This window comes from Anas acuta, chromosome 19, assembly GCF_963932015.1.
Source record: "Anas acuta chromosome 19, bAnaAcu1.1, whole genome shotgun sequence".
Lineage (NCBI taxonomy): Eukaryota > Metazoa > Chordata > Aves > Anseriformes > Anatidae > Anas > Anas acuta.
Window position 1 is genome coordinate 2,583,739 of NC_088997.1, and position 26,286 is coordinate 2,610,024.

Here is a 26,286-nt window from a genome sequence, read left to right on the forward strand (position 1 = left end):
GTTAAGAGCAGGAGAAGTTAGAGGTAGTCTTCTTCTAATCATGGGAGGAGAAAGGAAATAAGGGCAAGTTAAAGAAGGAGGAGGAGGTTTGAGCAAACAAAATGTCCAACTTTGGCTAGCCAGCATCTTTTTTCCCCTGCTGATCAGTTTACAAGGCAAATCAATTGGCAGCAGATTTTCAGGAAGCATGCTTTATTAACATGGCTACTGTAGATTAATAATAATATAATAATAATTATTATTAATATTATTTATTTATTTATTTTTAACACTGTCAAGGGTGTTTAACACTGTCGAAGGTTTAAATCTGTAGAGAATAAACTTCATTTACTTTTATTTTCAGCCTTTAGAGGAATATTTGGCTCTTAGGGCACCTTGTAATATATCTCCCTTCAAAATAAAGCAAAAATACTAAAAAAAAAATAGATGTTTTCATGGCTTCATAAAGTCTCAGCTTGGTAAGAACAGCTCAGACAACATGGATTTTGTTTTGTGACAACTTCCTAATTTTTCAGTGCTGTTTCCTTTCTCTTTGAGCAGAAATGCAAATGCTGTAGCTTGGCCAGTACAGTAACAGCTCAGCCAAGCAGCACGTCTTAAGCTTACTCCAAAAAAACTTGCGTTTGTTTTTCCTGGAGATAAAAAGATGATAGGGATTGTAGGGATTTTGTTCTAAAAAGAATAGTAAAACCTTTTAAGTTGGGTAAAGCCCTCTCGTTTTTGTTCTCTCTTTGAAGGAGTGAGTCCCAAAGGCTCTCGTACCGATGAGAAACTGTAAGCATCATTAACTGCAAAATGTGCTGCCCTGTCAACTGTCTTGCAAAAATGTCCTTCCATTTTAACATGGAAAACACTATAATCTCTGTTTATTGAAGGAAAAAATGAGTTTAGTCGTAACACGTTGTGTGGTAGCTTTTAAGATCCTGAGAGATGCAAGCTCTTCCCACTTGTGGCGTCGGATTTGCTTGCTGTGTTCTGCGATAAATATAACAGCGTGCTTTACTTTAAAAAGCTCTTCGGATACCAGACTTTTTTCTTGTAACTTGTTTCTACAGTTACGTTAGTGTGCTTCAACTATTTTTTAACGTTTAAGTAGTGTTTACTGATAATCCTGCAAATTTTCTCACAAACGGAGAAGCTCGGGGATGCAGCTTTAGCAGCATACGGTAACGGTCCTGTTTGTGAGTCCTGAGGGTCAGGAAGATCTGGTGTTCTTCTGGTAGACCAAATGTTTGTCTGGATGAACTATGGGAAGAAATAACCTTTGAACTATAATAAACTGTTAATCTTGGATCAAAACTGGAAGGAAGAAAATGAGGATTTGGGGGTCAAACTTTGACCAGTTGGTGAGAACTAGGGGCAGTTTTGACCTTCTAAAGCTTTGATTTATTAAGCTGTAAAAAGATAAACCTTTCCTAAGTGATCTCCGGGATAGCACGGAGGTTTGGGAGAACAGATTTCCGAGCTGAGGCATAGTTTCATTTTACGGCTGTTCCAACCCCCCGTGCATGTAATGATACAGGGAGGAGATGGAGGGAAGGAAGTAGCCTTTTGCTAAATGCACAGCCAGATAAAACCAGCTGGAGCACATACCTTCCCTGAGTAACTTGTCAAAAGAAGCACTACAGGGAAAAGATAATGCACAGCGCCATTACAGGCAAGGCTGCTGCTTCCAGGGCCACTTTAAATTCCACTTTAAATTATTAAATACTGTAAACGCTATAAAGTTAATTAGAAGAGGAACAAACTCTACAAAGATAAATGTGTTTTCAATATGTTTCTCAGGGAGGGTACAGTAGAAACCAGTGAATGAGAGGAAATTTATTTCTGGCAGCACTCTAGACATGGAACTGTGGTTGAACTTTTTACCCTAATTACGTCCCCGCTAATGCCTGCAGCGGTCTGGAATCAAAGCGGCCCTTCAGGCCCTGGAAAGTCTCTGATGTGGCGAGCGTTTGTTGTGTGATGAGGGTTACTTAAGAAAAAATGGAATATTGTGACAGGATTTTTCAAAATTTCTCAGTTACCACCCACCTCACTTGTTGCCTACAAAAATAGAGTAATTGTTTGCATCTGTGTGTTTTTGTCTGTCTTAGAAATAACTGTTATAAATCAATGTGACATAGACCCAGAGAACAGTTCAGGATTGTATTTTCTTTTCTTATATGTTTTGGAGTTATTTGTTATATACTGGAAGAAGGCTTTCAAGCTCATTGCAAAACAGTTAGAAATTTCAGGATGGTTTGTTGTCTGTTTCTGAGCTCACTATCACATACCCAGTTCTGAAATCAATTCAACGATGCTATTTAAAATGTTTTTCCTAAATGATGGCTTTCACTTCATGCTTGTAGCTTGACCAGCTAATTGCAAACTGCACTGCAGCCATTGTATCGGTATTGTTACCCAACTGCTGCCACTTGAGTAATTCACTGCAACTTGACAGTAGTTGAACTTTGCATCCGTGACTAAATGCCATTTTCTCTCTTACAGCAGTCTCTCTCTGGAGCCCTTAGTTTCTTTCTTTTCGCTCTTTCCTTCAATAATATTTAGTATACAGAGAAAAGTCAAAGGCGTTTGAGCTCAAACCTTCGTGTGCAGGTTAAATTTTTTTTTTAAATCTCTGCTATGAGGAAAAGGGCCATTAAAACACAATGATTGGGATTTGTTAAAAAACACTATCTGATAGAAACACTGTTTTTCATGAGTTTTGATCTTGTTTATGAAATGCAACGACAGTAGTTCATTTGGCAGAATGACTATATTGTGCTAGCTTTACAATGTTAAATTTACAAAGGACTTATAAAGCAAGGCACAGCAGTTTTTTTCAGATTTAAATGACTCCTTTGTGAAAAAGCAATAGAGATGTTCTCAGTAAAAGATTTGCCTTAATTCTTTTTTTCTTTCAATTCTATGTTAATATATTCACCTGGAATAGAAGCTGTAACATATTTTTTGAATGTTTGCTCACAAACTTTTTAAAACCTAATTGTGAGTAAAATTACTAATAGAATATTTCTATAGTGTAGTTATCTGTAATTATGTAATGGATAATTATCATTTCATAGTTGAGGCCTTAAGAAAGTAACACTAAAAGTTTTAATCAATTTTACCTGCACAGCCTGATGGGCCTTATCTCTTACAGCCTCTGCTGTACTCGGTGCTGTCGGTGTGGTGAGAAGGCAATATTTCTGTGCCCCCTGCTTAGTGACTGCAAGTCCTCCTGAATATAGCAGCTAAATTTAACTATGACATTTCCTCCAAATTTTATGAAAAGTGGTCCAGCAAAGGAGGTGGTTATATTGGTGGCTTCACTGAGGGAAAGGCTATAACATAAGCTAATGCTTTTTATTTTTTTTATTTTTATTTTATGTTTTAAACTGTTCACTTAGGATCTCACCTTAAGGGCAGTTTACAGAAAATCAGATTTTATTGGCTTTGCTGTTCATGGAGCTCCTTGTTCACAATAATTCCTCTCAACTACTGTTTCGTATATTCAGATGAGCTTTTGGTGAGTTCTGTGCATCTGAAGACCACGGTCTCCTCTGTTAAGTCATAAATCAAAGAAGCCCTAGGACCATGTACTTAATGGACACTTGTGAAAATTTTGGCCTACCTGGTGTGAGCAGAACCTCATAGAAGCTTTGTGGTTCATGGCTCTTTTCAGTTACCTCAGTTGTAAGGTCTAAGCTAATCTCTGCTCAACTTCAATCACCTGCACTCTAAAAACCCTACAATTCTTCCTTGGAAATGTTGAAGCTTCTCAGAAACAGTGATTTGAGCAAAATACTCGCATATGAACAATTAAGGTAGTAGACTCAAGCATCTGGGAAGTGTTGAATTAGTCGCACGACACCTCCCAGCAGCCTGGGCTGCCCAACAGCCCGTCCTGGGGCACTGTCGGGGATGGGGCACCCACAGCTCCTCCGGGCAGCCTGGGCCAGGGCCAGATGTTAATCTTTTATAGAGGTATGACAGAAATGCAGATGTGGTCTACACAAAAGTCAATCTTCACTCACGTTCTCCAAGATTTACAGAAATTTTTGTAATTAAGCATATGTTCATGGAATGATCAAGGATAGCCAGGGCAGGTCCGTCATTTCACATAAGACGTCTGACGGGTTACACAGCAGAGCGAAATGTGGTCCAGAATACACCAGAAAAACTGATTTTGCTCTGAAAAGTGGAGCTCCAGATGTACTTTTCCTCAGTGATAGCTATAGTCAAGTAAGCCTTGCAGATAAACAAATCTCTTGAGATGCTGCTTATCTTCCTGTATTAACTCACTCAAAATGCGATGGGACAGCTATAGTTTGTGATGTGGCACGTCTCAGTGAAGCGGAAAGTGTGTCATATTCCAGTCTCTCTGCAAAAGCGTGCCACAGCTGAGAAGCCAGCTTGTGCTGTATTTTACACTCCAGTGACAGGCATGCCACATGCCGTGGAATGAAGCAGTGTGTGCAGCGTGCTGCGGTACGTGGAGGTAGCTTGTAGGCTGTTGGGCTTTCTGCAGCCTCATGTGTTCTGAAATGGAGAAAAAAAAGAAACACAGAAAGGAATAAATGGACAAGAATGAGAAATGTTGTTATGGGCAGAAAATTTAATAGTAGTAGCATGTTATGTACTGTTGGTAAAGCAGAATGTGAAAAGAACCATCTGCTGCCAAAACTGTAGAATAATACGGAGGTTGCCAGAAATTTTGCTATTTTGAAGGATTCCACTTACCTTTTGTTTTTCTACTTGAACTGGCTATACCGTTCTTGTAGTATCTGTTCCGGTATGTTAGGATGACCAATATGCTGATAAAACCAAGTCTTAAATTTTCCTGTTGTTGATACATGATTTTTCTGATACCTGGAATACAGATAGGAAGCAAAGACTGAGCTGTTGGTTTGGTTGAACAGAAGTGGACCTGATGGCTGTCGAAGCAGAACTGCAAAAATCCGTGAGCTCCATCAGCTCAAACATCTGTTCCATGATGGTCAAGGAAATCTGTATTTACAGATTCTTCCCCCAAACCACCCCAAAAGTGGAAACAACTCTTCATTCTGTATTTGGTCATGGATTTTGCTTGTCTTATGAACTATGGTATATGATTATATGTTAGGAGTAACCTCGCTATATCAGCAGTGTGCACAACTGGTAAGGAAATGTCTTCCTACATTGCCTTTCAGTAGCTTTGCTTTTTACTGCATTAAAACTATCATTTTGTTCTTTCTAATCTAATACAAAGTTGTCAGCACTGTGAACAGCTGAATCTTTTCTGAAATCCTTCATTAAGAAGCATCTAGCTGCATCTGTTGCTAACAGAGCTATGGTAAACCTCAGGGACTAGGAGAACTGCTGTGGGGGCTGCAGCAGAGAAGTCTTTCTGTCGGTGTCCCGCAATCACCAGGTCCCCACACCTCCCAGCACGGCCTGTGCAGTGCAGAGAGCTTGCCTTCACCCACGGTTGAGTCCATATAGGAAAGGGATGGCAGGGATCTGCATTATTGTTCATTGTACAAGAAAAAGCATCACAATATTCCACGAATAGATACCCGAACAATGCTTGCACGTAGCTGTATTGCGTCACCTGTAAACACTTGATATATTTCCTTAAATTTTCTGTTGAGATAAATGCTGCTCTTTGTCCACAGAAACATCTCTTAAACATAATTATACTTGTTTTGATCTTTCAGTATTAAATAAAATGTTAGGAACAATTAATTAATCTTTATATTAGTTTTTTTTTTTTTTTAATGAACATGCAAAGCACATTTATAGAGTGGTAGATGTGCCTACAGCCATCAGTGTTTTTAACTTTATTTTCTTCATTTGTTTGAAAAAAGCGTAAGTAGCTTTTATGTTGATATTTGTTTTATGTTGAAGCTTTTTTATTCTCCCACTCTTTTCCCTCATTTATCTCTTGGTAGCCTAAGTGTATAGTAAACCATAACAAAGCAGGGCTGGTTGTTTGGTCACAAGCAGTTTTTGAAGGGAACGAATGAAACTCTACTATAGCTGTATTTCACTTTCAGATTAAAACAAGAGCAGTTTAAAATCTGATCTGTGCTTTTTATTTTAGAAGCTTATTTCTTTGGTAATAATTATTATATATTCTCTTTAAATACAGTGCATTCTGCTAGTAGAAGAGCAGTGTGCAATTTTTTTTGTTACAGAAAGCTACGGTAATTTCCATATGCGTTTGGTGATAAAAGATATTTCCTGATTGAACTTTAATTTCTCATATGTGATCATTTTGTACTTAGCAACAAGATGGAACATTCTTAAATATATCTAAGGGAGAAGTTTGTATATGTTGCTTATAACTAAGGGCTGCTTTTGACACCTTTTAAAAAGAAATAGCAACATCTGGAAGTACACAGTTAAACGTAACTGAAAATTTGGCTGGTCATACTGTGCTTGGGGCATTTGAGAGAGATCTGCAGTTCTCAGATGGGAGCTTTCAAAGTGGGATGGCAGCTCCTTTTCCCAGGTGTGAGGGTCCTGCATTGCTGGCTGAAGTCGTGATGCCCTGCCTCATTCAGTCAGACTTCAATTTGTGCTCCAGCATCTCCCTGCAATACGAGTGCCGCACGGTCTCCTTTCCTTCCCCAAGCTCTTCCTCCAGTGCTTTTTTCATCCAACTTTAGATAATAAACCTGTTGGATTAGGGGCTTTTCTTGCTGTGTGTTTCTGTGAAGTGTCTTGTATGGCCATGGCCCGGTGCTGATGCTATTTGTGGTGCACGTGTGTAGCATGTGCCTTGCACTCCTCTGTTAGGGTAAGTGGCGGCACTTGATCTCCTGGAGGGGAGCGCTGGCCTGGCACTTAGGAGCAGCACTTGACAACTGATTCACGGGGCGCTATTCGAGCAGCTTCACGGGACTCTGCACACCCAGCACGCTCAGCAGCACGTTACCAGCTGGGGAACTGATGAGTAAAGGTAGAACGGGGGAAGGAGCCAGCTCGGAAGAGATGTTTCTGATGGAAAATAGGCTACTTATTTATTTACTTTTTTAAAGAAAGGGATCTGAAAGACACTGAGGCTTTTAATCCTCCATAACAGAACGGACTGAAATATACGTAGACAGAAAAACTTCTTTTTCCCCTCTCAAAATAGCAAATCCCAAATATTGATAGTTTATTGCCTTGATTAGCCATCTGGAGACTATGGATGTAAACAATCTGTCTGATTTCTGTCCGATTTAAAGGCACCATAGTTGCTTAATGTGTTTGCCTTCTATAATTTACAGCAGGGCAGCTAATTCTGGTAATATTAATTTGCCTGTATGAAGAAATTGTTTGTACAGCACCACACCTTGCAGTAAAAATAAGCTGTTGGCACCTGAGGACAGGGATTTAGGCCATTGCAGAGAGAGAAAAACAAGATACCAATAGGATTCCTGCAGCAGATCACAACCTGCAGGGCCAGCAGACTTTATTTAGTTATTTATTTATTCTTTTGAACAAGACACTTTGAAAGCAGCGTTAACGTCTTCCCAGTTTTTGGTATCATCATTCTGCCCAATAGTGTTATGCAGGAACTGATGCACGTTGGTTTGCCTTTTATCCATTTCCTTTGTCCAAACAAGCAGTCACTGCATATTGCACAGACAGGTGGCTGTGCTAAATTTTGTCTACTGGTCGCTTTGGCACAGCCAGATAAGTCCCATTTGTTTCTTTCCACACAGAGGCAAACAATAACAGATTTCTTTTGGTCCCTCATTTTCTTGCTACTTGAGGTGGAGCTTGGAGTTTACCTACAACAAAATGTTTTATGCAGTTGATCACTTGCTGAAAATATTTTTGTTATATGCCAGTGAGACTACAAAGAGGGTGAAAGTTTATTTCTAGACCGATGGCTTTGATCAAAATATTTGAGGAAGATGCAAGAGAGAAGTTTGTACCTTTCAGTATTTAACACAAATATTTTAGTGCCATATCAAATAATTTCCTCACTTGTATTTAAAGGATTAGATTTAGGAACATGTGTCTAGGACTGGTACAGGTTTTTCTTATTTAAAAATAAGTGCTTCCATGCTTTTTGCAATTTGTGGTACACTTAAAATGTCTGTGCTGCTTTGTGTTTCCCTGCTACACACACATTTTTGGGAAGTGTCACTTTCTCAGAAATCCTACTCTGCTTTTCCTGATTTTGAATGAATCTCAAGTGCCATGAATGGAAGTAAGAAAATTACTTACAGAGTTGAGTTTTCAAGCTGTTATTGTGGAAAGTTGTGATGCAGAAAGCCAGGGAATTTTAGGGGACTAGATGCTGAAAGTCTTAATGAAGCCTTTTAGTGCAGTGGTGGTGTGAGGAATAAATAATGCAACCCTTGGATTTATTAAAAGCAAAACGATTCTATCCTGAAATATGTAATGTCGTAAAAATAAAATGATCTAAATGTTGGAATAACTTCAATGATAGGGGACTCATTGTTGCTTGAAGTCTTTCAAGACAAGATTAGGTTACATGGTAAAAAATATTTTTTTAAGCTTCTGGGACATTTTGGCCTGGAAAGAGAAGATGATCCTTTAGTATTGAAATCTGTTAATCTGAGCAAACCTTCTTCAGGGGCCTTGAGGAGAACAGAATTGCCTTTGTGGTCTCAACATGCCAATAATATTGCTACAGATCATAATCTAATCTCGTGCTTCAACTTTGCAGCATGAAGGTTCAGGAAGGAATTTTTCCAGTACACAATTAATTAACTCTGTGCTGTGCACTGCAGTTTGGTTTTGCTTTCCTTCCCCTTCTGTGAAGCATCAGAGACTGGCCACAGCTAGCAGAGGTTGCTGCAGCTCCTTGGACTTGCTGCCACATTTCCCTCTTCTGTTTTCTGCCTGTGACTTGTTCCATCCCGCGGCCAAATTGGGGTTAAAGCATCCCAGCAAGGTGTCAGAAGAGGTCCCCAGGTGGAAGCTAGCGGCCTGCATTAGGCAGTAGAGGTGGTGTAATGGTCCCCTCTGACCTGACAACGAACCAAGCTGTCTTTTGTAAAACAAGTTTTGAAGCTGGGTTCCTCCTAAGGCCAGTAATTTTAAATGAATTGATTAAACATGTCTGTAAATGTTAAATCCCACAGATAGTTAAAACTGGGCCTAGTGAGGGATCATTGTACTGCTAGGTTTTTTAATAGGACCTCAGGCTAAGTTTTAATATTTTTTACCGCTTTTCTTAAAGGCACCGCAAGTATTTAAGGCTGTTTTCTATGCTGGGTCTATTGGGCTTGAAAAATGATTGCCAATCGCATGCGAACAAATAAACCACCAGAGGATGAATGTGTCAGGATAATGAAGATGGTGCTGAGCCGACGACTGACTGGCCATCACAGAATGGGAAGCACGTCTGGGAGCACACAGCCTCACAGCAGACGTCCACCTGTGGTTACGTTCTTATAAATAGTAAAAAATGATGGGGAAAATGAAATGGTACATCACAAGAGAACAGTAAAAGCAGTCACCTGAACTAATTTTGAAACACTGCAATGAAAAAAGCTTTTTGGTTGTGAAACACAGCTTTAAAGATGACGGACAGATCTTGACAGAATAATTACCTTATATTTTAATTAATAATTGTATGTAAACCAGTGGTAACTGCAGTATGACTGCCTGACAAAAGCCAAATTGCTTTAGACTGGAAGTGCATGACCTGCTGCCTGAAGGTGGCTTCGTGAGAGCTGTTAGTGTACCGATCTGAATCATTTTTGCTATCTATACTGTACTTCGAACAATAAATAACTTGTACTAAGTATAACCTAACTCGTAACGTGTACAGTTTTGTGGCTCAGTCCCATCAAATTCAGCTACACGTTGGTTGAACGTTATTTTTATAACTTGCCAGATAATAACCTGGAAGTATCAAAACTGGAATAATGATTAGACTTCTTTTTGCCAAATGTTAAATGGCAATTGTACTAATGAGTAGAAGTTCTTGACCATCAGCCTTTGTCGTCCCCCCCCCCATAAAAAAAGCAAAACAAAGCAACTCAAAACCCAAACTCTGTCTTGCCTGCACATGAGGCAGGCCAGTACATAATGGAAAAAGAAGAAGAAAATTTTCTTTTAATGTGGAAATTATAAAAGGTAAAAAAAGGGGATTATTACTGTAGGAAACCTGCTGCTAACAGTGTAATATTTTTCCTGAGTAAATACAGTAAGAAACTGCCTTGTAAGAGGACAGAACAAGGCAGATGTAACGTAACTCTTTGGGTAATTAGAGAAAGATGGAGCGCGGTGTAATGCAGTTCCAGCAGGCGAGAGGGACATGGAGCATGCTGCAGAGTGGCACCTCAGACGAGGGTCAATTTATATGTAGCATCTGGAAATCAGCTATTTCCCCTTGTTCCATCATGTGAAGTCAAGTCACCAGAAAGAGACTCTGGGTGGAAAATGCTGTAGCGATTGTGTGCAGGTAGCTTCATCTTCCTTTAGCCAGGGAAATCAAGGACCAGCAACTGAATTAACAAATGCTTGGCTTAATTGATCTTTAGAATAGATTTTTGTGATGTGCCTTGGGAACATGCATTTAATACTGACTTTGTTTAGTGTCCTTCTAATAGCATGGTCCTGAGAGGTGACAGTTTATATATACTTCGTTAGATCAATGCAGGTTATCTCTTCAGGTGATCTCACTGTTGATAATTTATTTTAATTACACATTTTCTTAAATTTCTCATTTGTCATTTTAATACATTAAGACACAGGCTACCAAAAGTGACGAAATTGTTTTCCAAAAGAATTCTGCAGAGCCTGTATAAAGAACTAGAGATGATAGAAGACTTTGACAGGTGTGATGTCCTGTACAACTTTATACTTCTCCTTAGTGAAGGTTGTTCGTATTATTCTAGCAATTTTATTGCTATCTACAATTTGTTGTGCTGTCGTAGCTTCTGTCATTGTTCCAAATGGCATTGTTGTATATCTCACCATGGTGTACATGTGTAGAACAAGAAGGAGGTAGGTAGAGATGCCTCCCTTCATCTCATTTTCTAGATTCTAGCCCCATCTTTTGTAAAGAGAGGACAAAATCCATAGCGATGCCTATGCCAGCCAAACAGCCTTCATCCTCTGATGACTTTTTAAAATTCTACAATTTACTGCAAAAGCTTTATTTCAGTGGTACTCCTCTCAAGTGTTGTTGTTTTCTTTCCGGGCTCATGAGACCATCCTGCAGTTGATGCCTGTTGTCTCGCCGAGCGCGATGCTGTTTCTGGGCACAAAAAATGATGGCTTTGTGCTGGTTCCATCAATTTTCTCCTTTTTTCCGTGTCAAAAGCGTGTGTTTTATACAGTGTATTTGTGTCTGTGTGCAAACATTTTATCCAGAGCGTTTATAAACCATGTGACTCCCTGCTAACAACTCGGGAGGAGGTGATGGTCCTGTCGTGATGCACAAGCACAGATGTACTCAAGTGCCAGCTGTACCAGGCATCTGTTACTTTTCTGCTATCCTTGTGCTGTAACAATCAAATAGAAGATTGCCTGAAGTGTAATTGTGTATTTATTAATGCCACCAGTTTGAAGCTGGTGAATTTGTGCCCATTATCTTTAAAGTTTGTTGCTATCCCTGCATTCAGCAGCTGTTGTAGCAGCCAGGGCACAGAACAAGAATTTATTGATAAGCTCTGGGAGTAATCTGCAAAGTTTGTATTTGTGACAGACTTAATGTTGTTACCAGATTGCCAAAGCCAGTGCTTTCACATTGCTGTCTTCATCTTTCCCCTTTCATAATTGTCATGGGTACACTGAAATAGGAGCAGAGCCCATCTCAGCAGCGATACGGGCACAGACCTTCGGTACCTAAGGGTGGCAGAGGAAAAGCTGCTCAGCCAGAGGTCTCCTTGCTTGGTTTGCTCCCTGGTGGTGGCACTTGGTTGTTGTAGGCTAGGATATGCCATCAACTGGTGGATTTTGGGCACATTTACACAGTGGCTGTGTGATCCTCTGATAGCATTCGTGTTCATTGCTTATTTCTGAAATAGAGCAAGATGCAATCAGTCTGGTTTCACACAGTCCTGAGGTTTTGAGAGCTTCCGATTGGTAAGAGATGCTTTTGCAAGTCTGTTGGGCTTCGTCTTGCAATCCGTGGTGGTTTTGGTGCTTTTCTGTGACAATTTGGGTATGTCTGGTTTTGTAGCTAAAATTTCAATAGAATCATATTCATTAATGATTGCACTGAGTGCTATTTTTCTTTCTCAGATGTGCCATTTCCAATATTTAATATTTTATTAATTATTTAGTATTTTATAAGAAATTTTGAAGTACTGGAGAATCCTTTCTATATACAGTTTGTTGAACAATTAAATTAAAATCCTTGATTTTTTTTCAACAAGCTGAAAACATTGAGTTGTTACTGAGTCTGGATCGAAAAAGAACTGAACATGGTGGATTTCACCATTGTATCAGTCCTTATTCAGGTACACAGCTTTTGGAGTATAATTTATAAATTGAAATTAGGAACATTCCCTGAATTAGTTCGTGCTTAATGAATTGAGAGTACTTAGTAGCAAATGAGGTTCGTAACAGCCATTACTTTGAACAGGGAGAGGGATTAATAACCTGAAAAAAATGGTAAGGAGAGAAGTGGAGAGCAGTCTTTTTTCCTTTTTTTTTTTTTTTTTTTTTTTTTTTTACTGCTTGAAACTTTTCTTACCTTTGCACCTTTGAAAATATTGCCAAATAAAGAGCAGCTGTTTGCGCTTCCACCCTTCTGTGTCATAGTCCGTGGACATAGCTTTTAGCCAAGGAATGTCCCTTTCCCATTTCTTCCCAGAAGGACATCCTGAGTTTCCTGAGGACTTGTGGCAATGCCGAGTCCCTGTGCTGCCAGCAGCACAAGCGTTATGGGGCAAGAAAGGAATACAGGTCTGACGATTTTTTTTTTTGGCTATTGCCATGTGTTTCTGTTTGTTAGGTCCCAACATTTTTTTCAAATGTTTGACCTTGACTTTGTACGTATTTCAGAAAACAATAAAATAATAAGAAGGAAAACAAACAAAAAAAACCTGCCTTGCATCTCATTTTCTGATCGTAGATTGCAGTGTACCAGGGAAAGAAAAGAAAGGTAACACCTGGAAAGAGTTGAGTTGGAGCTAGGTGGAATTTCAGAGTAGGTTTGACCTAGTCTCTACCAGCAGGGGAGCTCAGAAGGTGCTGGGTTTTGGGCAGTGCTGCTTACAGAAAGCTTTGGGAATGCATTCTTGACTTGATCAGCCAGAAGAAAGGTGTGGCGTAATAATAGTCACTCGTTTGAGTGCAAGATTGTTTCCTGTAATTTTGTGGGTGCAGTGTGTATGAGGTAGTACGTGCTTTTGAGTTGCAGTCAGGTAGTTACGCAAATGGCAAGTCAAACAGCACGGCACACTTAGGTTCAGCAGGGGCTGTTAGGGAAATAGGAATGGCTGTCAGTTATGCAAATCTAACTGCAGCCATATAAACATACCTAATTTCTGTTTTGAAATAACAATCTGTGTATCCTTCTATCAAAAGCAGAATTGCCTTTCAGTAATAAATGTACTTAAATGAAAAAAAAAAGTTTGTACATAGACTTCTCTGTGGTTTTCTGTATTTTCTAGCAGCAGCGAGCTTCTAATAGAAGCTAACTAGACTTGAGTCTTATTGCTTTAAAAGCGTTCTTGAAGGGCCTTTGAAGTGCTTAAAAGTAATAAATAGCACCCTCCAGTTATTAGCCTGAGCATGTGCCTAGAAAAATGTATGTTTTGGGAAGAATTTCTGTAGGCAAAATGTCAAACTGCTTTTTTCTGTTATTTCTTTGGCTGTTGTCTTTTGGTGCATATATCGCATATTGTGTCTCTGCTGCATTTTGTTATCCTGGGACATTCGAAGTCAGCAGTCGGAATTTGTACTCTTCTCCAGAAAATTCTTGAGCAGCTTGGGCAGATCCAAGGGACAAGCAAGTGTTGTGTCAGGAATTGTGTTAAACTCTGTAAAATAAAACAGATATGGGCAAGGGGAAACACCCTCCTTTACCAATACTTAGTATATGTTTGTACAGCTGGCAATTTGTGCTGCTTCATATTCGCTGACCTAGAAGTAGCCAACATTTTAATGTGTTCTTGGAGGGGAAAAAAAGGTGTTATGGAAAAGAACTGCCACATCAAAGCCTCTTCTCAGCTTGTAAAATGGTTTCCACCACTACCTTCCCCAGCCCTATCGGAACACTCAGCACTTTCTCCCTCTCAAAAGAAAGCAAGCCTTTTTATTAAGGAATGGCCCTAGAGCTTTATTTATATTTAAATGATAAAAGTGACACAAAGCAGTTGAAAAGATCTATATAGCTCAAACAAAAGTCCATCAGAGATGTAATGCAAGTTCTGTGTAATGTGTCTCTATCAAATAAATAGTCATATGGTTCAGCTGTTGCACGGAGTGAAGTAAGTACTCCCTTTAGGAAAGTGTTACTCTGCACAATATTTGTTAAATGACCAAAATGCAGTCTAAAATTTCATGCCTGTCAAATGAGCTGTATTTTGCGGTCAGATCTGATGTTCCAAATTCTTAATCTGGGACAAAGGAAACTAAGTGCTTGCTAACTGGTTGCACAGCACGAGTCCTCTTGACCATTGTGGATATCATAACTCGATTTGTGATCATACCTTCCCTAAATGTAGAAAGCTTATATTAAACTCATGTTCTCTCCAACATTATGCTAGATTTATGAAGGCTTGTTTTGTCCCATCGAAATAATTTGAATATCAATTTAGAAAAATTCCCTCTTTTCGTTATAATCACGTTTCTGTGTTCATTTTAGCACAAGCCCACCTTACTGCTGTGTGGACCTCTATTCTCTGCGGACAGGAGAGATGGTCAAGTCCATACAATTCAAAACTCCTATTTATGATCTGCATTGCAATAAAAGGTAAGGATGTTTACTGTATACTCTTTCTGTGTTAGGACATGTAAAATTCCCATAATGAACACAATTCCCAGTATGTGCACTCCCTGATTTTACTATTTTGACTTCGCTGCAAGCATAGCTTCTGTTCTCTGTTTCTCAAGTAATATTTTGGTTTGGGTATGGCGGTCTGCTTCTCCGATGCCTTAAAAATTCACACATTTATGTCTAAACTAGGTCAAGGAAGTTACAGAAGAAAAGTAGTACTGCTGACCAGACACCTTTCATTCCACAACTATTTATGTAATGAGATTCTAAAAGTGTAAATATATTTAAAGAAGTAAAGGATGGTACTGCTTCTTATCCCCAGTCAATCTGCTTAACGTAGGACACAGGTAGGATCATTATATCAAGAAATAGTTTCACTGAAGTGGTTGAGTTGGTGAGAGTTATGTGCCATGAATAGGTCCCTGTTCCTTTAAAAGCCTGTCAGGAGTTCAATACTTATCTGTGCAACTGTCCCTTGAAAAATTTAAAGTTCCCTAGTGTACAGTGTGATGATAGTAAATCTTTCCAGCCTGGCCTCCTAGCAGAAGAAAAATCCAATTGTAAAAACAGTCAAAAGGCAAATCATCATTCAAAGTCTCTCCCAACTAAAAAGTCTTTCCAGGTGCTAATGTTTCTTTTCCTAAGTGGTAAAAATGGAAAAGTTACTTCAAAGCTGTGTGGCTGTATCCAGGGTAGCTGCTTTTCTGGAACGTATCAGGTTCTGTTGTTATCCACAGAAAGCTCACTATTTCAGATTGAAAATGCATTAAATGTGGCCAAGTGCAGTGCTAATGGTGCGTTAACCATACAATAGACTAATGGAGTCCAAAGTTTGAATTTAAAATAAAACTTGAGTTGCAGAAGAAGGGAAAACTGTTTATTATTTATGTACTTCTACTCTAGAATCATCCATCAGGTAGGTTTCATTTATAGAGAAAGACAGTACACCTTTGAGGAGCAGAAAACAAAAATGTACAGGATCCAGAAGTATTACACTCAAATATACAGAGGTTGTGTACATGTACTTTGCACTTGCACATGCAGTAGAAGTCCTTCCATTATTCATTGGCTGAGTTTCTCTTACAGGACTTGTGGAAGGAGTTGGAGTTTGTAGGTTTCTGTTGTTTTTCTCTTCTTCATCTTAGGAGACTGGAAGATGCCTTTTAACTGAAAGTATTATTTTGTTTGAAACAAATACTTACATATGTGGAATTTATAACTTCTAACATTTAAAATTTGAGATTTATACAGGAGCATCTTTACCACAATAAAAGGGCTATAAGCAAATAAGAAATCTTACGTTAATTTCTTCTATGACTACACATCTCAGTCCCTCTCGTTGAGTTGCTTGCTCTGCCCTCTCCTTTTGGCAAGTACGCTGCTCCCCATGGAGGTGTGCACGTGCTTGCCATGCTGGCATTGCAGGTCTGTGAATATAGAAAGACTTCTGTCTGCAAGTGACCCTTCTTTCTACCTTTCTTCCAAGAATTGGTATTTCTCCGTGGCTCTGGATAGAGGCACACTGGTAAACAGAGCAGTAGCAATGTCCCGGGATGAGATAATAGGAGATCTGAAGGAATTCAGTATGCAGAACAAGGCTTATTGCCTGGATCAGTTTCTGTGCCAAAGAGATGGAAGTGGCTAGTGTTACACCAGCCTACTGGAAAGGCTTCAGGAGCCATCTGGGGAGCTACAGATGCCATCCAAGTTGTTTGAAAAATGTGTTGATAAAATTAGTAGAGTCATGGAATCGTTTAGGTTGGAAAAGACTCTTTAAGATCAACTGTTAACCTAGCACTGCCAAGTCTACCACTAGACAAGCCCCTAAGCACTGCATCTACGTGCCTTTTGAGTGCATGCAGTTTAACACCAAAAGGAAAATTGAATGACAGACACAAAAAATAAATCCTCCTATTTAGGGGTGCTTATACATTTTTGTAATTGGAAATCATGACAATTTGAGTATGTGAAAATACCAGCAAGCATGTGGGTAAGGTATATGTTTGATTTGAGTCAGTTCTGCAGCAGACTCTGGCAGCTACTGAGCTCTCATGGGAAAAGGATTTGTTCTTGTGACTAAACAGTTAAAAACAGGGGAAAAAAGGGGGTTAGGAGTTATTAGTTGTTTTTCACACCGATGGGAGATTCCATAGCTATGGTGGTTTGTGGTACTTTATTTCAAGTAATGAACAGATATTTTACAATAACAACATGTACAAGGGCATATATAAACATGCACCTGTAATTTTGCTAATTGACACAAATCCTGTTTCTTGCAGATTTGTGTGCTGATGGTCTTGGTATGAAAAAAAATGGGCTTTTAGAAAATAAAAACCTGATGGTTTAATAAATTTGCAATGAGATGGGCAATGGGCAATTTCAAATTTAGCTCGTGTTCTACTGATTGTTGATTTGATTGTTATTTGAGTCATTGAAAGTAATTCAGGATCCTTGCAATTCCATTCTTTGTTTTTAATGGAGCTTTTACTGCAGGAGGTATATCATAAATATGCTGTGTTGTTCTGTATCAGATCTGTGTACTTCCTGAAATGAAGGTTATGTGGTTGGGATGAGAGAGAATCCTCCATAACTGCCATGTATTGGTAACCTGGCAGTTTATCACTGTAGAATTTATATTGATGCTTTTGAAATAATTACATTTAGATATTGAATCTTTAAACCAATGCATTTAATGTTTAAAGTACACGTTCTGTTTCTGTGTTTTCAGAATACTTGTTGTAGTCCTGCAAGAGAAAATCGCCGCCTTCGACAGCTGTACTTTTACCAAAAAATTCTTCGTCACAAGTATGTATAATACTGCCTTCAGCCTTCTTGCTCTAGTGGTGGCAAGAGATAAAGCAGTTTTTTTATTTATTTTAAATTTCTGCTTTTAAATCCTGAAAGCATCTGCAGGTCTCTATGACTGCGGTTGAAATTTCAGGAAATCTGTTGCTTCAAAAAAAAAAATCCAAGTGTTACTCCGTGAAGCTCTGGCTCTTTTGCATATATATGTATTTTTTGCATTTATTACTGCTATAGCTAATTTCTCACTGTTGTGAAGAGCACCTACATTGAGTTCCCCAGGTAGCTGAAGTATTTTTCACTTCATTATGCACAAACATGTGCAGAAGTTTCAGGTTTTATGTTTCAGGTTGTATGTAAAAGCAGCAGATCTAAAAGAAATTGATGGCAATTTGCACACTTATTTTCTGTTGTCCCTTAGTCCCAGATACGTTTACTTTTTATTTGTCCTTACTTTAGTAGGCCCCCAAACTCAAGCAGGTCAGAAATGTATTGTACATTATACATTACAAAACTATAGGTAGGTACTTGCTTGCGGGAACTTTTTCATGTGTCTTGAGCATGAAGGAGCTGTTTGTTCAGGCTTCCCTGTATCCCTCTGTAGCTTATTACTTGCCTCACAGTAGCAGGCAATTGATTCTAACAGATAAGATGCTCTCCCAAAGCTATTCCACTGCTGTAAGTGTCCCTTTGCTGCCCCAACATCTGTAACACAGTAATGGATGTATAGTAGAGAAAGACGATATGTTTTCGGCGGCTTCTGCTGTGATCTGTCACAGGATGCAGGTAGGATTAGGATGTAATTTACCTGCTGCAAGATCGAGTGTGTCTTTGCAATGCTAAACACCAAGGATGTATTCACAGCGTAAAAGAAAAATATAAAATTATCTTTCAAGTGCTTAGTGCTAGTGTTTATCAATTAGAAGAGCCTCCTAAAATGTGTAGATTTATACTAAGAGAAACTGATTTAGTTTGGAAAGATTGGAGTTTTATCATTAAAAAGGAAATCTGAAACTTCCTGGGTGTATTTTCAATCACAGTTGGAAAGTTCTAAATTATCTTTCTGCATTATCTGTGTGCATAAGAAAAACCTAGCTAGAAGGAGCTATTTCTTGTAACAGTTGGAAGCACCATTATGCAGTAATATTAAAGTTGCCAATAGGTGTCAGTTTCCTCCTATGCATGGATGGAAGATGCAGAAGAATCTGCTAGGGTTTGGTAAAGAAAGCCACATGGGAAGAGACTTGTTTGTGTCCTCCTGTACCTCTCTCTTCCTTTTTATTCTACCAAAGAGAAGTAGGGTACAAGCCTCGCTTTATTCTACGTTAAAATAAAAACAGACACACAAAAAAAAAACGAAAATTGAATGTGTATTTTGACAATTCTTGTGCTTTTCTAATTGCAGTTACGGGTAAAAAAGGATACTGAAATGTGTTTTCAAAAGAGAATTTGCTGAACTGTATTTGAGGATCGGGGATAGCCTATTCCTAACCCTGTCACTTTTCAGTGCATTTTTGTGAAGCAGTAGTGGAATATAGAGAGGATAAAATAAAGCTTTTGCAAATGCACCAAAAGATTTGAAAGCCCAAACTCCTGAAGTGTCACAACTCACGATGTGTTTCTCCACCCGTGCTGGTTTGCAATGTGACCAACTCGGGGTGTGCTCGGACTTCTCACCCTGGGTGCAGCCCTTGGTGCTGGGCATCCCGCGTGGCTGGCGTTTCACAGCACTGCCACGGCTCTCCTCCTGTCACTGCTCCAGCTTGCCGGTGCCCAGGAGGTGTGACTGGGCAGAAAGCGTGCCCTTCCCCTCGATGGAGGGCTTTCCTGGGCCAGGGCCTGGTTGTTCAGAGGCTTTTGAGGCTTAGTTGTTTCACTTAATAGCTTATGCTGTCAAGCGGGTGTTATGCTCTGGCATGTTGAAGGCTGCAGTAAAGCTTTTGTCTAACCTTTCAGATTTTCTGTCTGCTGAAATCTCCTCGACCTAAAAGTACATCTTTAAAGGCTTAAGTTACTCTGATGTGCTTGAAATTTGATGTAATTGAGCTACCTAGTTAGCTGCTTTGGGTTCTGACAGTCAGCCAGCCGGCCAGCAGCTAAACTCTTTTTTTAATTTAGAAGAGGGCAGTGTCAGTTTAAATTGGAAAATAAGAAATCCCTGAAAAGGAAGCTTGGCAAAAGGGCTTAGAGGGCTTTTTGTTTCCATCACTGAAGCAGCCCTGCTCTGCAGAGTGGTCAGCCTGTGTCCCATCTGGAGCCATCCCGATGCAGGGCAGCAGTGAGGATGTCAACGCTGCCCAGGGAGTTGGTTCTTCATGGAGAAGATTCCCAGCTGTGGTATCTGACTGCTTTTGGTCAGAAGCGATGGCTTAAAAGGTCAAAAATACTAAACTGGGATCACCAGATCTTTGAAGATTTTTCTTTTGCTGTGTAAACTACTGTGTAGGAAAAGAAAATGTTTTAAAGAAAGGCCTTGGTCATGATGTGGAAATCACATCTTCCATTCGTATCAGCTGAGTAGCATGGGGGCCCTAGAACTGCACTGAGACAGCTAAAATGCAAACATAGTTAAGCAGCAGCTCTTCCCCGTTTTGTTGCCTATTTACACGTAGAAATTAAATGTGGAATGCACAATTAAAAACAGTGTCAGGAGTTGTGAAGCTTGGTGTTCCTTAGCAATGCTAATGCAGCTGTGTTGCACATGAGTAGTATTTGTCTTTCTGTTTTTGTTTTTGTGGTTGAATGTATAGCTTAATATATTGTTGTAATAAATATACCATAAAATATTCAGGATGTAGAACATGGTCAAGTTCGTGCTGCTGTTGGAATGTTTAACTCCTGCATTTCCTCATTTTTTTCAGAGCTAAGTGAGCAAATCTGACATAGTCCTGATCGTTTTTGCATGTGATTAGATGGAAATGTGCTGATTTGCTTGAATGGCAGCCAGCCAGCAGATTTTATTGGTGCCTTGTAAGAAAAAGTCAGTGTACAGGTGTACCAGTCTTGGCGTTGAATTTAAGACAGTTGCTTAAAGTGGAGTGGAAAATACCCTGAACATAGCCATAGAAAAATTGCCAGGATGTCCTCTAATCTACCCGGTGAGGTCGTCTTATTTTCACGTGTCAGCTAAGGAAAGCCCAAACTTCAGTCTGCAAAGAACCCGTGGCTGTGAGCGTTGGATGGCCCTCCCTTCTCGGTCGTGCCTCTGCTCCGAGCCAGCTCCGTTTCATTAAGAAAAGATTTGCATCAAGGGGTAGATAAAGGCAAAGAGCAATTTGGTAACCTGCACTGTGTTAAGTGCTCATGTGACCAAGCCTCAAAAATTCAGTTGATGCCTATAATAAAAATGTGTTTCTTTCTGGTGGCTGGGAATGGTAAGGTGCGGATTTTAAAGAGATTTTTAACTAGTTAAGGGTTTGCATAACATTTCCTTCAGGGCCTTTTGCTGGGTACTGTATATGATAGAGTGAGAAATGAAAGTGATAGGCAGGCTTTTCTTCCTACTTTGCTCTAAAGAACAGATGCAGAAAAGCTGAATTTCATTGATTTCTATTACATCAGTGCTCCTATAGCCCTCCTCCAAAAATGCTTACTTAGTGGAACATTGATGATTATGAATATGGCCTGATGGATACTTTCTTCTCTATAAAGAATATCCTTCCCACCCCTGGGCCCTAAGTAAAGATTATCACAGATAACATCATGCATGTGGCATCATCTTTGTGTCTGATAACTAGTGCCTGCTCAGTTTCTCTGGCCCTTCCACTCCTCCTATTGATATATTCTCCATCCATTATTCTCTAGGGATGAAGACAGTTATTGCAGCCATTAGCTGGCACCACATTTCTATTGATGCTGTACAGCTAGAGCCTTAAGAGGTAATTTTCCAGATTTTAGTCAGAGTACTTTATTGTATATAAAGTCTCAAAAGACTTGCCTAACCACAGGCCAAAAATTATTCAGTATATATTAAATGCACCCTACCTGCACCTCTGAAAATCAGGAAGAAACAGTGTTTGATACCCTAATCTGCAATTTGGATGTCGTATTCCTATTTTCACTGACATTCACATGCAAGAAATAATACGTTGGTTTCAGTTTGTCCCAGGTCTGATCTGGAAATCATCTAGGCTTTTTTGTACGTTTTTGTTAGCTCGGTTAGAATTCCTTTTCCCTGATGGGCACGCAGGGAGCAGTTTGCTCATTTTGCTTTGAAGTAAAAACACTGAATGTATCGTGGAAAGGTTGAATGCCTGAGTTACACAGAACTTCTTGAAGAATGTACATTTCCCCTCTCAAGTGTGATCAGTAAGTGGCATTTATCCTGGACATCCCACATGGTATAATCATTGATAGGATTCCTGTGTCTGGGGAGGGAGGCTCTTCAGCTCTGACTGAAAGTCCTTAAGGCAGGTGGGAAGAAAGCTCCTGTTTCAGAGTGGTTTTTTGATCAGTGAAGAGAAGCCAACAACATTCCTGTGAATTGGACGTTAGCAATTTATACATTCATATATATTTCTGTATGGATGTACACCCATACGTGTGGTTTATGTACACCTCTTCACGTGGTCTGTAACTGCCTTCCGGGAGAAGTGGCGATGTAATCTTGTGTTTATGTTTTAACAGCATCGTTGATAAAAGTTCTTTTTTCTGAATTTGGGATTCAGTTTATTCAAGGATAACTTTAAAATACTTTCTGAAAAGGTCTTTAGGGCGACGTAGTAGATTTATGGAAACAAATGTCTTTGTTACTTGCAGGGTGTTTTGGTATATTCGGTATATTGCAGGATATAGGCGTGTAAGCGTACATACAACAGAAAAATAGCATAAGGACAGAAACAAGGCCTTGATACCCAAGATGTATATCCATCAGATCTCCTGGTTTATCCAGGTTTAAAAATTACATGCAGAACAGGAAGTTCTGTTTGTTTCTTTATAGGTTATTTTTGTCTAAATCGCCCAAATTCTTAATTTTAAAGGCCAAAACAAGGCCACCTTACACTATCCTCCTCAACAGGAACAGTAACCTCTATGGTCACGTTATTATTTATCATTGTCCAATTCTCTGAACAAAAAAAAAGGAAAGAAAATAAACTTAAGATTAAAAGATAGTTTGTCCTGCAATCAGTCAAATTTGTTCTAAATTAAACAGCCAAGCCTCATGAAAGTTAAAGGCCACAGATATATTTAGTAAAAACTCTGGTACTGGTTTTAGACTATAGGGTAACAGTAAAGTACTTAAAACTTCCATGTTAGACTTGACAGGAAAAGGAGGTCCCTGTAATAATAATAATGATAAAAATAAAGATCTGTGGTCCTTCCCTGAGCTTATGCAGGGGGATTCTGTTCTTCCAGTCCAGGACTGCACAGATTGCAGCTCTTTGCAGGACCGAGGCTGCTGTGAATGTAACAAGGATATATCAGTATGTACCATTTTTCACTTCACTTCTGGGTATATTATTCAGTGCTTTAGTAATGATAATGTCATTATGATTAAAAAAAAAAAGTGCCCTGGATGGCAAGTATGATTTCACAGTAGGGTGCATCCTGCTGGTTTGCTCTTTTGCTCAGTTTTATGGGTGATACTTAAACAAAAGGAAGTACAAGAACAATAGGAGAGTTTTGGAAAGTATGTGACAGTGTGAGAGCACTAACATTTACACAGGGCCTTTCATCTAGATAGAACCCAAAGGAATTTATAAACAATATTACTTTACACAGTTTATAAACAAACAAATTTGGTTTGATTGGTGACGCTTAAAAAAAAAAGGCCCAAACAAACACAAAATATTAGATAAAACAGCTTATATGATTTGTTTTCCTTGGAATAAACAATGCTTCTGCAGCAGTGGGATCATTCCATCCATTATTTATTTGTAATACCCTTTCCGTGCTCTCTGTCATGGATCTGTTTTCTGGCTGCTTTGCATTGCAATACTTGAAGTAGTTTTGCAATTTCAGTGCTATCGAGTGTTGTGTATTTCATAACACCTAGAAAAAAATATTCATTGCTTATAAGCTACACCCGGTAACTGAAAATCAGCATAGCTTTAGTGGATTATTGCAGCTCTTTATTTAAAAATGCAGAGTAACACTGCTTCATGGATTTTAAAGTGATACCTGGCATTTACCTGAAATGATTCAAGGCAAATCATTTTGCTTGAATAGTGATACACATCTTGGAAATCTGCTTAGAAAAAAATGTTTAGAAAAACCATCCACTTATGACAGCACAGGTCATTTTTAATGAACCTGTCCACATACTGAAAGAGCAGTCTGCTTTCTCAGCCAGCTTTCACATACTTAGATTTGCCTTAGGCTGGAGGCTAGCGCTGGAGTTCTTCTGACTTGAGCAGGGTTCCCTGTGTTTGCTCCCTGCATCCTACCCCAGTGGCACGTCCATCATACCCAAAAGAGATGCCAGTTCTCCTATGGGTCGGGATCAGAGACTGAATCCTAAGAAGGTTTGATAACAATGCTGCCGCTCACGCCTGCATATTTAAATGGTCATGCAGATATGAGGTGTGGAACATCCATTAAAATCACGTACAGTAATTGTGAGGATAATATTTAAAACTGATCCCAAGAAAGGATGAGTATGTTTCAGTACAGAGGAACTCAGAGCCGAGGAAAGGAAGCAGAGAAAATTGCAGAAAAGAGCAGTTTTCCTATTAAACAGACGCACAAGAACGCACAAGAGGACAACTTGCTAAAATGGTTTGCATTAAAAAAACAAAACGTCAAGATAGAGGAGATGAAAGGCTGGAAAATATCATAAACAGATTGTTGTTGTTGTTTTTCTCCCCCAGGACTGTAGCGTTGGTTTGGGCAGTACGAGTTGTCACAGCGCGCTGTGGAAGAAGGCCCCGACCAGCAGTGCCTTCAGATCAGCGTGTCGGGGTGTGCTGGGAGAAAAGCTGCGTTGTTCTGGACGCTTCTCATTTGGCTTTTTCATTACTTTGCTGTACTCATTTCACATTAATTTGCAGCAGTTTACAGCACGTCATTTTACAGTGGGTTTTAGTGCGGCCTGAGAAGGAGACAGAGCAGAGCCCAGGGCGAGGAGCCGTGCTCAGCGGTGAGCACCCAGTTCGTGTAAACGGAAAATAAGTTCTGACTTAGTTCAGACAAGCACTGACTGTTAGTGTTGGATTTTTCTGGAGAGAAACATTGTCTTCTAGTGCGTATTTAAACCTGAATACTTCACAGGGCTAAGAGCTTCCTTAGCTCTTTGTTTAACAGAGCCGTCGGGGCTGGGTAGGATGTTTCCAGCAGGGACCGAAGGGCAGCCCTACAGCCTGTACCATGGCAGGGCTCGCTTCTGAGGGAAAGCTCTTCCTAAAATGCTTCTCCTCCCACTTGCACGGCGTATCTCTGCCCACCTGGTTATGTAGGCGTGCCTTCTGCTAGGTACAGGTGCCGAGTCCCTTAGGGCACATGCATCCCTGCTTGCTGAAGGAGCAGGAGAAGCAGCGGCACGGCCCCCTAGGAGGGGAGCTGGGAAGAGCATGGATGCCTCTTGGCATTTAATTGCCTCTGGGATTTCACGGGTTGCGTGCTTGGATGTGAAACACTGACTGCCAAGTTGATAGGGATATCAGGATTCCTTGCAGTGTTCAGTCCCCAGCCCTGCCCCTCACACTGGGCTTATGTATCTAGAGCTGAGGGTGTGTACCTGTATCGGTATCTCTGTCTTTTTTAAGCTTTTTTTCCCATGAAGATCCTGTGCAGCTTGATAGAGAGCTGTCCCAGTACTAATGATTTGAGTTTAATATTGGCATGTTTTGTGATTTGTGTGATTTTTTGCTTAATCTCTATTGTGGCTGACATGACTTTATAATGGGCCTGTTTCTCTTAACGTTTTATTCCCGATGTGCTGTTTGTGTAAAAGCTGGGGGCAGAGGGGTGTGTTGCTTTCCCTTCCTGGCTGCTGTCTCTATACTCACACCACCATCACTGGAGCTAGAGGACCAGCTTTTTGCAAACAATTTGAGGAAAGGAGTGGAGTCTTAACTTTCTGTAGGAGCACAGATCAGTGGAAACATCCAGAGGGAGAGGAGGGGATATTTGTGTGAATTTTCAGAATGAGATGAGGTGGTTGTGTTTGGTATAAAGATAGAAATCTTCAAAGGGTGAGAGAGACTTTCATGAAAGTAATAGAAAAATAACGCAAAATAAACATGCCTTCTCTCTGGTCACTCATCAAGCAAACGTTTGTACAGAGAGCTTTAAGTAACTTTCAGGATCCCTCTATACTCAGTAAAAGCAAATATATAAATTCAGCACAGCAAGGAGAAAGCCGGAGCTATCTTTGAACCCAGATAATTGCATAGAATGTTTTTTGAATTAAAATTTTCTAAATCACTTACTTAAAGAATTAGAAAAGATGGGAAGCAACTGAAAAACGACTACGGTAAAGAATTTGCCTATGGCACCACTGTGATCCTGGAAGTGGCACTGAGCAGGAGGCTGCTCCACAGCAGCCCCCGGTTGCTTCCCCTCTGCCCCTGCTGCCAACGGCTCAGACTTGGGCACCGTGCCTCAGTAAGGTGGCAGAAGGGCTTAGATTTGTTCAGACTTTGAGAATTGTGTTATTT

General features: G+C 39.8%; 1 protein-coding gene across 12 annotated transcripts in view; it reads left to right on the forward strand.

The window, feature by feature from the left end:
* The window catches only part of BCAS3 (BCAS3 microtubule associated cell migration factor), a 354,393-nt gene that overhangs the window by 33,870 nt on the left and 294,237 nt on the right, over nt 1–26,286 (forward strand). For all 12 annotated transcript variants that reach the window (XM_068656220.1, XM_068656216.1, XM_068656222.1 and 9 more), the window contains exons 8-9: nt 14,756–14,863; nt 17,616–17,692. In XM_068656220.1, the coding sequence (XP_068512321.1) occupies nt 14,756–14,863; nt 17,616–17,692 (185 nt within the window). The remainder of the gene's footprint in view (nt 1–14,755; nt 14,864–17,615; nt 17,693–26,286) is intronic.